At 41.4% G+C, this 14,808-nt stretch overlaps 1 protein-coding gene across 14 annotated transcripts in view; it reads left to right on the top strand.

Moving 5' to 3' along the window:
• The window catches only part of VWA3B (von Willebrand factor A domain containing 3B), a 225,676-nt gene that overhangs the window by 100,426 nt on the left and 110,442 nt on the right, over positions 1-14,808 (top strand). For 12 of the 14 annotated variants that reach the window (XR_010149071.1, XR_008546486.2, XR_008546484.2 and 9 more), the window contains 3 exons: positions 4,191-4,345; positions 9,112-9,250; positions 10,561-10,692. Coding sequence is in view for 8 of the 14 variants with exons in the window: in XM_054678675.2 (XP_054534650.1) it covers positions 4,191-4,345; positions 9,112-9,250; positions 10,561-10,692 (426 nt within the window). In the remaining 6 variants the exon portion in view is untranslated. The remainder of the gene's footprint in view (positions 1-4,190; positions 4,346-9,111; positions 9,251-10,560; positions 10,693-14,808) is intronic. The other 2 variants (XM_054678679.2, XM_063788980.1) reach the window with 1 other exon arrangement.

Genomic DNA, 14,808 nt, shown 5'->3' with positions numbered 1-14,808 from the left:
GAACAAATCATGTGACTTCTTTGAGCTTCACCCTTCATATTCGTGAAATGGGTAGTGTAAAGTGCAAATTTACAAATGCATGTCTGAGCACAGTGCCCGGCACATAGGAGATGCCCCACAGATGTTGCCTTCCTTTTTTTCTGCACTACAAACATTGTGAGTCAGAATTGAGCATTTATGGAACGCTTCTATGCTTTATATTCAAGGTAAACATTTGTGCTCTCAGTTTACACAGGAGAAAACAGTCGCGGGACCTGTGAGAGGTTAGGTAACTCGCTTGAGATTGATCTTGTGGCAGTTGGAGGCAGGGTTTGAACTTGGGTCCACTGGGCTTTCACACTATGCTTTTCCCATTCTGACACGCGCTGCCTGACACAGAACCTGCCTCTCTGTGGTGTATGGTCTGGTGGTTTTCCATTTGGCTGTGCATGAGGCACACTCGGGAAATGCCCTTTGATGGGGATGTGGTGAGCATGAGAGACAAGACACCTTTCTCCTTCCATCCTTGCAGGGCAGCGGAGGTGTCCACCTCTGCCTGCCTTGGGAGCATAGGACAGATCTCATCATGCCCTTCAACCTCTTTCCGCCTTTTCTGGCTTATCTCCATGCAGTTAACTATACTGGCAGAAACTGGAGGAAAACAGCCACAATGCAATGCCTGGTTTCACTGTAAATTCATGCCCACTCATGTCAGTGGATCTTTTGAGCTGCCCAGTAGTCTACTGAGTCCACTCGTTCTCACCAGTCACCACTGGACTCGGGAATTCTCATTGCCATGCGGCTCTGAACATCCCTTTTCTGACCCCACTCCACCCTCTCTGACTCCTAAAATCCCCCCACCCCGCCCTCTGGGTGCATCATCAGCAAACCCTGATTGCTTCCAGGCCTCTGAAACGTTCCCATTGGATGCTTATCGGGGCTCCTCTCTGAGAAGCCCTCCCTGCAGCCCTCTGGAGTGGGGGCTGGTTTCTCTCCCATTCCCTTTGGACCTGTGGACCTGGGGTGGGTGGTGGCCTCCTTGCTCCTGTTTTCTGGTTCTTGACCTTCTCTCTCCTTCTTCCCACGTCATCAGACTGTGTCACTGAAGACATCTCTTGTGGTTGTCACTTACTAAGCTCACCCTCGTCAGTCCTCGAAGATTATGGGGCTTCTCTCTTGCTTTCATTGGCTCCAACACCTGCTTCAGTTCATAGTGACTTCAGTCCCATATGGAGGACCCTTCCAATACCCCAACCTCTCATTTCTTTGACCTTCTCTTTCCCAGTGACTTCCTCCCCAACTCCATCTCTACCACTCCTGCCTTAGGCATGCCCTCGGCCTTGTCATTACAAATAACTGTGTAATCATAAGCCACATCCTCAGTTCCAAACTGTCTGACCAGCCCCCCTGTCTGACCAAGTCATCTGTAGGTTGTTTATTCTCTTGCGCTATTCCCACCCATCTGTCTATTCCCACCCATCTGTCTCCTCCACCAGGATATAAAAGTTACTGTTTCTACCACCTCCTCTCTGTCCTCTCTATCCTCCCATGCATCCTCAACCATTTTTCCCTTCTCTTAAACTATTGCGCTCACCTGGCAAAACCCCAGATTTAACCCTGGCTAATGCCAACTTTCCGTCTTTTCTGGCTTATCTCCGTGCAGTTAACTGTACTGGCAGAAACTGGAGAAAAACAGCCACGATATATAATGCCTGGTTTCACTGTAAATTCACGCCCACTAATGTCAGTGGATATTTTGTGCTGCCTAGCAGTCCACTCAGCCCCTCACTGGCTGTCCTCTCCTCCTGAAACACCTAGCACCTTCCGCTCCACGCTCACTCCACTCACTCTCTGCAGGTGAGCTTGCTTCCTATGTTGTGAACATCGACGGGAATGTCATGAGCTTCTGCCTCCACATCTCAGCCCCCAGGGTCTGCCATCTACCTTTATTTCTCCCAGACCGAATTGTCCTTGTCCTGTCTAAGGCCATTCACTGCACAGATACATGGCTGTCTCTCCACTCGTTTATTCACTCTCCCTTTCTACATCACAGCCTCCTGTTGCCCTTGTTTCCAGATAATTCGCATCAGCACACACACATTCTGCCATTTCTCCCATCTTAAAAGTTTTTTGATCCCATATGTGCCTCTGGCTGTGCCCCCATGCCTCTGCTCCTCTTAGAATTCAATTCCTCAGTCGAGTTGTATACGTTTCCTTTCTCTGCTTCTTCAGTTCTCCTCCCATGCTCCTGGGAGCTGCTGTCATCAGGCAGAAACTCCCCGACTTCCACCTCTCCACCAAAACCCACGTTTTGCAGGGATCCCTGAATTGCTAAATCCAGGGGTCCATTCTCAGTCTCTTTCTTACTTGACCTTTAGTAAGTTGATGTAGTTGGTCACTTCCTTGAATTTTTTTTTTTTTGGCAGAATATACACTGCTGGTTATCCTCCCACCTCGCTGGCTGTTCCTCTCTCAGTCTTCTTTGTGACTTCTCCTTGTCCTTAACCTGTCAATGCCGAAGCACCTCGAGGTGCAGTGCTCTGATCGCTTCTCTGTCTACACTCGTTTCCTGGGTGGTCTCCTCCAGTCCCATGGCTTTTAAGCCCCTGTGCATGCGCCTTCAAAATGTACCCCTCCAGCCCCGCGGCCTACCCTGATCTCCCGACTAGTGCCGTGCTACCTGGATGTCTAATAGGCACCTTGAACCTGATACATCAGATGGTAAATCTCGATCTTTCCCATTCAAAGCTGCTCTTCCACAACCTTCCTCCTATCAATTGATTGCAACTCCACCCTTTCACGTCCCGGCCTGAAAACCTCAGGGTCATTCCTGACTCCTCTCTTTTCTCGCATACACACATCTGATCTCTCGGTGAACGCTGTCGGTTCTGTTTTCAGAACGTGCCTGTCATTCAGGATCTGACCACTTCTTCCCATGGGCTTGGCTGCCCGGGGCCATTAAACTCCGTGACCTTCTGGCTCTTTGCTTCTGCCCTTGGTCCTCGGCCGTCCAGTCTGCTTTACAGAGCAACCACTGTAAAGCTGTGAAACCCTCAATCAGACATGTTGCTGCTCTCGTGAAAGCCCTGGGAAGAGTCCTTTTTCACTCAGAGCAAAAGCCAGCTCACTTCCGACAGCTGTCAGGCTTTACGGGACCTGCTCCTGGCCCTCCTCTTCGTGTGTCCCGGCTTCTCTCACTCTCTCTTCCCTCTCTCTCTTTCCTTTGGCAATATTGGCCTTCCTAAAATTCGACAAGCATGCCGGGTGGACTCCCAGCTCAGGCCTTTGCTCTCGCTGCGTCCTCTGACCTCCTCCCGGCCTCGCTATGGCCACACTCTGTTCCGCCGGGCCTTCTCTCCTAGCTCACTGTCTCTGGGAGGCTTTCCCTGTGAGTTTCTAACTTGTCCCGTCTCTCCCCTCTTTCTCTGCTCTTCCTCCTTGCCTTCCTCCACGTGTCATCCTCTGACCTGATGTGTCATGATTTGCTTATTACTGGGCTCCCCTCCTGCACTGTGAGCTCCATGAAGGCAGGGGTTTGGTCATTGTGTGTGTTTGTATTCCTGGTGTCTTAGAAGGTCTCCTAAGAGGAGGAGCGCCGGTTGAGTGCCTGTGGGCCAAGTCATGGAGGTCCACTGAGGAGGGCTCGCTCCGTCTGTCTCGGTGGAGGGCGCTAGATGTGCAGTGGGGTTCTTGGTGGGAAAAGAGGATTCATGGGAATCTCAGTCCCGCCTCCTCCAGAATGGTCTCGCTGGCCATCTAGTCCACTGTCGCTCTCTCTTCTTTACCAGGACTTTCCAGGTCCTTACTCTCTCAACCCAGTGCCAGGGACTGAGTATCTAATTCTCCACATTGCTATGTCTCTCTCTCTCTCCCTCTCCCTCTCTGTCTCTGTGTCTGTGTGTGTGTGTGTGTGTGTGTGTGTGTGTGTGTGTGTGTGTGTCGGTTGGGGGTGTCTCTATGCTGGAATCATTAGCTTTTCTGGGGCACACATGTGATCTCCTGTATCTTTCTGGCCTATGTTCATGACATCTACTGCAGGGCTCCATAGGAAGCGGGCAGCGGAACATATTTGGTTGAACTAACAAAGGAATGATTGACGGTAGAGTGGAGTGCTAAGAGCCACTTGAATACGACAGAGCTTAAGGTGCCATCTGGAGGCTCTTCTCTTTGGACAGTTTCTGAGTGGCTTCTGTCCTTTGTCATCTCCTTAGGAGACGAACAAGAAGACAGTCCATGCAAAATATTGCAGCAGGTTTGTCCATGCTCCCTGGAAGGATGGGAGCTTGGTCCACGTCAACATTACCAAAGAGAAGTGCAAGTGGTACAGTGAGAGAATCCACACAGCCCTGGCCCGGATCCGAAGGAGGTTGGTGTTATTTGCAGGAAGTTACAAGTGGTCTCCTCGCTCTGGACATTCTCATCTACTTGATCTTTTTTCCTCCCTTTTATTTTTAGTTGACACACAATGATTGTACCTATTTACGTGATACACAGTGATATTTAGGTGTGTGTATACAATGTACAAAGATCAAATCAGGGTAACTCACATATCCATCACCTCAAACACACGTCGTTTCTGTATGTTGTGAACATTCAAAATTCTCTCATTTAGCTTTTAAAAAATATACATAAATTATAGCTGACCATATTGACCCTCCAGAGCTGCAGAATACCAGAGCTTGTTCCTCCTATCTAGCTAAACTTTTGTATTCGCTAACCAACCTCCCTATCCTCTCTCCCTACCTTTCTCAGTCTCTAATACAGTTCTACTCACTACCTCTATCTGCTCAGATATTTTTAGCTCCCACATATGAATGAGAACATGTGGTATTTATCTTTCTGTGTCTGACTTAATTTGCTTAACATAATGTCCTGTAGGCTCATCCATGCTGCTGCGAATGACAGAATTTTATTCTTTTGTATGGTTTAGTAGTACTCCATGGTGTATATATACCAGTAAAAGCTCAACTGAGACAAAGGGCCAACAAACATTGTTAAGTCAAGGTTGCCATCTGATGGTTTGCTGATAGCCTTGTTAAAAAAAAGGGGGGGGTTGTTTGGATTCAGATCCCAGCTGCCTTGATGCCAGTGCAGTTTATTGAAAACAGCAAGCCAACGTGTGGCTATCACACTGGTCACACCTTGTGGTAGGAGGCTAAGGAATGCTTCTGTTTCATACCTCACATTCTTTTCTAGGCCACACGTGTATTGCCCAATGTGTTATACCTTTCTTCTGTACTCTTTAGCTGCCTCTCACAGATTTTGATATATTGTATTTCATTTTCAATCATTTCAGAATATTTTCTAATTTTCCCCATCATTTCTTCTTTGACTAAAGGGTTATTTAGAAATGTGCTGTTTAGGCTGGGCGCAGTGATTCACGCCTGTAATCCCAGCACCTTGGGAGGCCAAGGGGGTGGATCATGAGGTCAGGAGTTCGAGACCAGCCTGGCCAACATAGTGAAACCCTGTCTCTACTAAAGATTCAAAAAATTAGCTGGGCATGGTGGCGGGCACCTGTAGTCCCAGCCGCTCGGGAGGCTGAGGCAGGAGAATCGCTTGAACCCGGGAGGCGGAGCTTGCAGATCGCACTACTGCACTCCAGCCTGGGTGACAGTGCGAGTGTGTTGTCTACTTCCCAAATATTTGTGGATTTTCCTGATAGCTTTTGTTACTGATTTCTGTTTTAATTTCACTGTAAACAGAGAAATACTGTGTGATTCAATTCTTATAATTTTATTGGGACCTGTTTTGTAGTACAGATTTTGGAAAAAAAAAATAAGGTTTTGTTGGGTGGAGTATACTACAGGTATCAATTAGCTCAAGTTGGTTGAGAGTGTCATTCAAGTCTTTCATATTATTACTGATTTTCTCTAGTTGTTCTATAAATTATTGAGAAAAGAGTGTTGAAATCTCCAACTGTAGTCTTTAATTCTCATTTCAGTTCTGCTTTTTCTTCACGTATTTTGAGGCAATATTAATAGTTGCATGTACATTTAAGATTGTTATGTTCTCTCGATGAACCAATTTTTTTGTAATTATGAAATGTCCCTTTTATATCTCTGGTAATATTCCTTGTTCTGAAATTTACTCTTATAGCAGTTTAGCCACCCTACATTATTTTTATTATTCTTTTTTTCTATCATTTCATCTTTACTTGTCTGCATCCTATATTTAAATGGATTTCTTACAGACACAAGATATATAATTATATGTGAGCATTGTATTATTAATCCAACCTAACAATCTTTGGCTTTTAATTGGAGTGTTAAAATCATTTACATTTAATGTGATTATTGATTTGATTGGATTTAAATCTAAGATTTTGCTATTTGTTTTCTGTTCCCTTTTTACTGGTTTTCTGCCTTCTTTTGTTTGAGTATTTTTTATTATTACATTTTATCTCCACTATTGTCTTATTAGCTCTACCTCTTTGTTGTGTTTTGATGTGTGTGTGTGGCTATTTAGGATTTACAATATTTATCTTATCAGTCACCCTACAAATAATATTATATCACTTCATGTATATTACAGGAATCTTACAACTTTCACTCCCACTTACGCCCTTTCTATTGTTGTGCACTTCTGTGCATGCATTACACAATACATTCTAAACAGTCAATTGTCTTGTAACTAGATTAAAAACTAGAATAGATGTATTTTATATTTAACCACATACTTGATATCTCTGTTGCTTTTTATTCCTTTGTATGCATCCACATTTCCATTTGGTATCATTTTTTTCCACCTGAAGAAGTTTCATTCATATTTCTGGTAGTGCAGGTCTATTGGTGATGAATGAGCTGTTTCAGTCTGAAAAACTCTTTAATTTACCTTTATTTTCGAATGATGTGTTGGCTAAGCATAGAATTCTGGTTTTACAGTTCTGTCTTTCAGTACTTTGAAAATCCTTCTCCATTGTCTCCTGGTTTGCATGATTTATGATAAGAAGTCTCCGGTCATATTTTTGTTTGCTCCTCTACACATAATGTCTTTGATGCTTTTTAAAATTTCTCTATTTCTAGATTTTATCAATTTTATTGTGATATGCCTGGGTGTAGTTTCCTTTATTTTTCTTCTTCTTGGGTTCTTTGAGCTTCTTGGATCTGTAGGTGCACTGTTTCAATCAAAATTAAAACATTTTGGTCATATTTTCTCAAATATTTTTTCTGCCTCCCCCTCTCTTCTCCTTCTTCTACTTTGATTACACATATGTTAGACTCCTTGATATTGTTCCACGGGCCACTAATTCTCTCTGATGAAAATGCTTTTGTCTTTTTTCTCTCTGAGTTAACTTTAAATTGTTTCCTTTGCTTTGTCTTTTGTTCCCTAATCTTTTCTTCTCCTAATGTCTAATGTACTATTAATACCATGCAGTATATTTTAAATTTCAGATATTGTATCTCTCTACAAGTTTTATTTGGGTCTATTTAAATATCTTCCATTTCTCTCCTCATTCTGTTTATACTTTACCTTTTTGACCATATGGGTTATATTTGTAATAGCTGTGTAACATCCTTTTCCGCTAATTCTATCATCTGTGTCATTTTGGGATCTGTTTCTGTTGATCAGTTTTTCTTCTGGTTTGGATCATATTTTCCTGCTTCTTTGTATGCCTGGTAATTTTTTACTGGATGCCAGGCATTTTAACTTTACATTATCAGGTACTAGATTTCATTGTAGTTTTATATATGTTCTTGATACAGTGAAGTTACTTGAAACCAGTTTGACCTCTCTAGGAATTGCTTTTCAGTTATGTTAGAATAGATCTAGGGTCGCCTTTAGCCCAGGGCTAATTTGGTCCTGCTACCGAGGCAATACTCTTTCAAGAACGCTACTTGTTGCCCCATATATTAAGGAGATTTTCCCACTCTGGCTGGTAGATGAACTACTCCTAACCGCGTGTGAGCCCTGAGGGGTTGATCAGCCTACTCCTTTGGTGATTTCTTCCTTGGTTTCAGTAGTTTCTTCACATGCATGCCTTGATCATTATTTAGCCAAAATTTCGAGGACACCCTTCTGCAGATCTCTGGAGCATGCTCTCTCTCCCTTTCTCCTGTGCAGTAATGTCCTTTCAATATTTTGCCATTCAAATTTTAGTTTCTTAGGCTTTGCTGAACTCTGAACTCAATTCAAATATTTTTTCCATACTCTTTCCTTACCTCCACCCCCCAGGCTTTGCCTGCAGCTACGAATTTCATTTATTTACATCCTGTGATGGGAACCTGGTCATGGACCACAGACGCAGTCCTTCTCACACAGCCACCAGGGCCTTGGTTATTACAGAGCTCTGGGGCTGCTTGATGCTGTCCATAAGTTTCATTGAAGCTTCAGGAATGTGCTGGCTTCACTAGCTTGACTGCAGTCAGCCAGATTAGAAGAACAAATAGTCTGAAGTCATAGCTGAGGTCCTCAAAATATCAGATGACTAGAAGTAATTTATTTTTGACTTTGGCACCTTTCATATGCGTCCGTGTGAAGAGACCACCAAACAGGCTTTGTGTGAGCAATAAAGCTTTTAATCACCTGGGTGCAGGCGGGCTGAGTCTGAAAAGAGAGTCAGCAAAGGGAGACAAGGGTAGGGGCATTTTATAGGATTTGGGTAGATAAAGGAAAATTACAGTCAAAGGGGGTTGTTCTCTGGCGGGCAGAGTGGGGGTCACAAGGTGCTCAGTAGGGGAGCTTTTGAGCCAGGATGAGCCAGGAGAAGGAATTTCACAAGACAATGTCATCAGTTAAGGCAGGAACAGGCCATTTTCACTTCTTTTGTGGTGGAATGTCATCAGTTAAGGCAGGAACCTGCCATCTGGATGTGTATGTGTAGGTCACAGGGGATATGATGGCTTAGCTTGGGCTCAGAGGCCTGACAGCACCCACAATGAATTTATTTTTCTGTCATACTGATTTTCTTAGTTTTGTTTTACTTGGCTTGATGGTGGGTAGTGCATCCTACAGCCCAAATGTAGGATTTTCTACAGAAAAACCTCAAAGCGAATGATCTACTCACAGAAGATTGGGTATAAACAACATAGCGCAGCTCTGTCCTCTGCAGATGCATCATTAAGTTCTTGGGAAGATGCTCTTGTTGCCTGCAGGCCCTCACCATTCACTTTCAACCTACTTCCTGCCTAGGATTAAATGGCTACAGGATGGGAGTCAAAGCCTCTTTGGAAGATTGCATAATGATTGCATCTACATTCTCATTGACACGTCTCACTCAATGAAGAGCAAACTGGACTTGGTGAAGGACAAGATCATTCAGTTCATACAGGTTAGATGGAACTGTCGGTTCATGCATTTGGGGCTTTGTGTATCAGATGGTTATGAGCAGTGGATAGGGGCTTGTTGCTCTAAAAAATTCCTAAGAAAGCCAAATTCAGAGAAGTACTCCCTTTTGCTAGTTAAAGAATCATCAGTTCTCTTTTGCAAATAGACCCTTTCTCTGGTGGATTCTTTCTGTCACACATGAGTTGCTTAAGGGAGTTGCTATGTTCATTGTTTCAGATTTTCTCTGTCCTGAAATCTTTGGTATACACACACTTCCATTGTCTTCCAGAAACTCCTCATCTTAGCATTTTTAATTTCAAATGTTTATTAGAGATGCTGTGTACCCTGGTGCATGGGAGGCATGCAGGCTGGTGTTTAGAAGCTCCCAGTTCTTATTCTGCCTGTGCTGCCTCTGAGCTGTGTGAACTGAAGCAGGTTGCCCAAGTGCCCTAAATCCTAGTGTCCACACCTGTCAAATGATATCACAGTAATGCTGTGAGTTTGTAGTATTGATGTATTATTAACCACAGAAATAATAACGGGGAGTGTTTGAGAAATACAAAATGCACTTTTTTTTTTTTTTTTTTGAGATGGAGTCTCACTGTGTCGTCCAGTCTGGAGTGCAGTGGTGCCAACCCGGCTCACTGCAAGCTCCGCCTCCCGGGTTCACGCCATTCTCCTGTCTCCCGAGTAGCTGGGACTACAGGCACCTGCCACCACGCCCGGCTAATTTTTGTATTTTTAGTAGAGACGTGTTAGCCAAGATGGTCTCGATCTCCTGACCTCGTGATCCACCCGCCTCAGCCTCCCAAAGTGCTGGGAGCCACAGTGCCCGGCCAAAATGCACTTTTTAATTTAAAAAAGCTCTACTGGAGAAATATGAGCAAGTGTATAAAGTTGTAACTGAATAATGGCTTTACCTAAAAGAGAATGACTGAAATGATGATGTTGTTTTAGATTTCTTTTCTTCCAGCATATTGTATTTGGTGTGCTTATTTGGTATATCCTTAATGTTAGTATTAAAATCAATATTTAATGTCACATTATATATATAAACTTTTACATATACGTGACATATATAATGTATATTCATATAATCATATATATATTTGTAAAGGTCTTAACACACAAACTGGATAAATTTTATTTAACTATCCTTTATACTAGATAGGATATTCTCTATTGAATATAATTTTTTGCTTCTTGAACTGAAAATAGAGACCATCATGATTAAAATATATCAAACTGTGGCCTACCCTAACCCTTTCTAACATCTGAGTGGTTTTATGGTTAAATAATCATTGTCTCTTTTAGGAACAGCTGAAATATCAAAGTAAGTTTAACTTTGTGAAGTTTGATGGTCAAGCAGTTGCTTGGCGGGAACAACTTGCTGAAGTCAATGAAGATAATTTGAAACAGGCTCAGTCCTGGATTAGACACATAAAGGTACGTTGGAGACTAAGCTGGGAGAAGCATCCTAGGAGTCTCTCACCTGTGTACTGAGTTCATTCACAGGACAGACATTCCTGAGAGGTGTTTTGCACTCTCAGGATGGAAGTGGCTTAACATGTAGACTTTCATTTTGCTTGCAGTGGTCACGTTAATCCAATCTCATTTTGTCAATATCATAAGGTTTAGATGAGCCTCTTATTCTTACCTACTCACAGTTCTGTATTTCCAGCTCTGCCCTTGGCTCAGGTTGAAGCCCCCTTATGAAAACACATTTCAAAACAGAGTTTTTTTTTTGTACTCAGACATTCAGATTTTTTTCTTCTGAAATTTCATTATTGTTGGAAACGGTATATTGCAGCCATTCTTTTCAGTGGGCTTTGTTCAAAAGTAAGGAGCATGTGGAAATATACAGTACAATCTGAGTGTTTAGGACTGAATGCAAGAAGAGAGCTAGGGCAGGAGAATGTAGTAAGAAGGTGAAATCATTTCCTCAGAAGTGACTGCCCTTGGCATTTACACAGACTACTGGGAAGGCTTTTCCTTGCCCTAAATTTTCTTATCTTGAACTTATCTTAATTTTTTATAGCATATATTGTTGCAAACTTCCAAATATTTGAGATATACTAGAATTGAGACCAAGAGTTGTTCTTAAAAAGTCAAATATAGGAGCTGGACATCATGGTGCACACCTGTAGTCCCAGCTCCTTGGGAGGCTGAGGTAGGAGGATCGTTTGAGCCCAGCAACTTGAGACCAGCCTGGGCAACAGAGCAAGTCTCCGTATCTTTTTTTAAAAAGGCAAATATGTATCAGAAACATCTTTAAAATAGTTTAGTGTCTAGTTTAGAGTCTTAGATTTGACAGAAAGTCACAAATAGACATTAGCAGATCATTGAGATGCACCAGGGCTCCCTTGTGACTTGTTTTTAAAACTGGGAGGAGAAAATCTGTTTTATAAGAAATAATAATGCCTGTAAGATTTTAATTTAACTGGGCACCTTATCCTGGGAAATAGTGTTGAATTCATACCCAACTTGTTAAATTTCCAGGATTAACCAATGAAGTTACTTGTGACATATGTTCTGTCCTTTTTTTTTTCTGTCCTTTTAAGACACAATAATAGGAAATACCTTGTTAACTCAGAGCCTACTAATTTAGGGTTTATGATAACAAGATATTATATATATAATCTCATTGCATAAAAACATCATTGGGTTCTGCTTTATATAAAAATCACTAATGAATAGAGTCAGCCATCTATTCAGATTTTAGCCATTTGGCTAAAAACACATATTCCTATAAAGCATAATTCTGTTCTCTTTACAAATTTTCACTGATGCTCCCTTGCTGGCTTGTTGAATGTCCAAAATTCATTTTCAAAAGGACGAAGGATAAAGAAAATGTGGCATATATACACAATGGAATACTACACAGCTTACAAAAGAAGGAAATCCTGTCATTTGCAACCACATGAATGAACCTGGAGGACATTATATTAAGTAAAATAAACCAGGCAGAGAAAGAAAAAACACCACATGATCTCACTTATATGTAGAATCTAAAAATGTCGAACTCACAGAAGCAGAGAGTAGAATGGTGGTTACCAGGGACTGGGAGCAGGGTGCTGGGTGTTGATGGGGAGATGTTGGTCAAAGGGTACGTAGTTTCAGTTAGACAGGAGGAATAAGTTCTGGAGCTCTATTGTACAACATGGTAACTATAGTTAATAACAATGTATTGTATACTTGAAAATTGTCAAGAGAGTAAATTTTAAGGTTCTCACCACTCAAAAATATGTCAGGTGATAGATTTGTTAATTAGCTTGGTTTACTCATTCCACAATGTATACATATATCAAAACATTACATTGTATACCATATATACAATTTTATTTGTCAATTAAAAGTAAATTAATTTTAAAAAGATAATATAGAAAGCCAAATTCTATTATTCTTTCGGCTGATTTGGTCCAGTAGTCAACCTGGTAGCACTCAGGGTGGTCTGAGCCTGCTTTGTGCTGTTGTCATGCAGCAGTAGGTCCCCAAACAAGCATAGGCGTTCCTAAGGCCAGGGAGCACAAGCTGTGGCAGCGCCTGCCCAGTAGTTGAGCGGGGGAGATGGAGGGAGCAGGTGCAAAACAGGTGCCACCCTCAGACCATGTTTCCCCGGGCTCTCTCTGTCTGGCTCTTCCCCAGCTTTGCCACCATCTTTTCAGCAGTAGGCTTTTCAACAAAAGACTATTGAGAATGGGTTCAGAGGGAAGAGTTGTTCTGTTTACCATCTGGAATACACATTTCTGCTGCCCAAATCCTGCAAGAGGGTTTTGTTTTGCTTTTAACTTTTAAATTTGCAATAATTTTAGACTTACAAAAAAGTTGCAAAAGTAGTATGGAGCGTTCACATTTACCCTTCACCTAGCTTTCTCCAGTGTTCACCTCTAACATAGCCATGGTATAATTATAAAACTAAGACATTCACATGGCTACTGTGAGCTAAATTGCAGACTTTATTCAGCCTTCATCAGTTTTCCACTAATGTTCCTTTTATGTTCCAAGATCCAGCCAAGGATCTCACATGACATTTAGTTGCAATGCCTCCTTAGTCTCTTCCAATCTGTGACAGTTCCTCAATCTCGCCTTGTCTTTCGTGACTTTGACACTTTTGAAGAGTGCTATTCAGATCTTCTGTAGAATGTCCTTAAGTTTGATTTTGTCTAATGTTTTCTCATTATTAGATTGGGTTATGGATTTGGGGGAGGGAATACTCTTCCCAGTGGATCACCTGAAGGCACACATGATGCCGATATGCTCTATGACCAGCAGTGTTTACTTTGATCATTTGATTAAGGTGACATCTGCCAGGTTTCTCCCCCAAAAGTTACCATTTTTTTCCCTTTGTAAATAATAAAAGTTTTGGAGGAGATGCTCTGAGGCTATGCAAATATCGTTTGTTCCTTAAGCTTTTGCCCACAATTTTAGCCCTCGATGTGGATCATCCTTACAACAATTATTACTGAGCTGAGGTGATTTTATATTTCCTCTATTCCTTTCACATTTCTATATTGGAATTATTCTATAAGGAAAAGATTTCCCTTTCCCCCTTTTACTTATTCATTTATATATTTATTTCAATGTGGACTCATGGAAATTTATTTTATTCTTGGAGTTATAATCTAATACTATCATTATTTATTTTGTTACTTTGGCCATTGGGAATTCTTTTATGCTGCCTCTAAATATTTAAATATGCATCCACCTTTTTCCCCCTTTAGCATTTCTTGATTTTCTGTCACTATAAGATGTTCTATGATCATCTTATATTTTCCAAGCCTCAGCCCTGAAATCCACCACTACTCCAAGGAACCTTGATTTCTTTTGTTACAGAATGGTATTTAGAAACCAAGATCTGGACACCTGGGTATGATTATTGCTACCGGATTGTATCACTGCTTTTACGCCCTCTCAGTGGACAGAGATAGAAATATATATACATAGAAAATATCTATATTATATATTGATATATATGATATCTATTAAATGTATATTTCTATAGCTACTCCATGTATCCATAAACATCTATATTTATTTATCTGTATATCAGTCTGTATTTATATTAAATAAGCAAACAAATCATGCATTCATACTGATACCTCTAATTCCAACACAGAGCCCAGGGTTCATTTGTAATGAACTTATTTGCAACTTCTTCAACAAGGAGAAACCTGATTCTCATTACCTATAACATATTTACTTATATTTTCAACCCTACTCTACATATAGCTTTGATATTGCTAGTTCATACTCTACCGGAAACAAATTTATCAGCTATAATGTTTGTATACAGCTTTTTTTTTCCGCTTTAACTTTACAGTATCCATTCAAAAAACTGTCTTCCAAAGCTGTGAAGTCAGGTAACTTTCTTACCCAATCTCTTTAGCGTGCTTATGTCATTCATTAGTGACACAGTTAGACTCATTGGTTACAGTCTGCATTTCACCTTGGTTTCCTCCACATCCTAGTTGAATCTTATTTTAATTTGCATGCAGTAAAAAAATAACACTCTTTTTGGTGATAGTTCATGGATTTTGATAAATGCATAGAGTCATGTATCTC

Source organism: Pan troglodytes, chromosome 12 (assembly GCF_028858775.2).
Source record: "Pan troglodytes isolate AG18354 chromosome 12, NHGRI_mPanTro3-v2.0_pri, whole genome shotgun sequence".
NCBI classification, from domain to species: domain Eukaryota; kingdom Metazoa; phylum Chordata; class Mammalia; order Primates; family Hominidae; genus Pan; species Pan troglodytes.
Note: the sequence above shows the minus strand (reverse complement) of the source record. Positions and strands in the feature narration are given on the sequence as shown.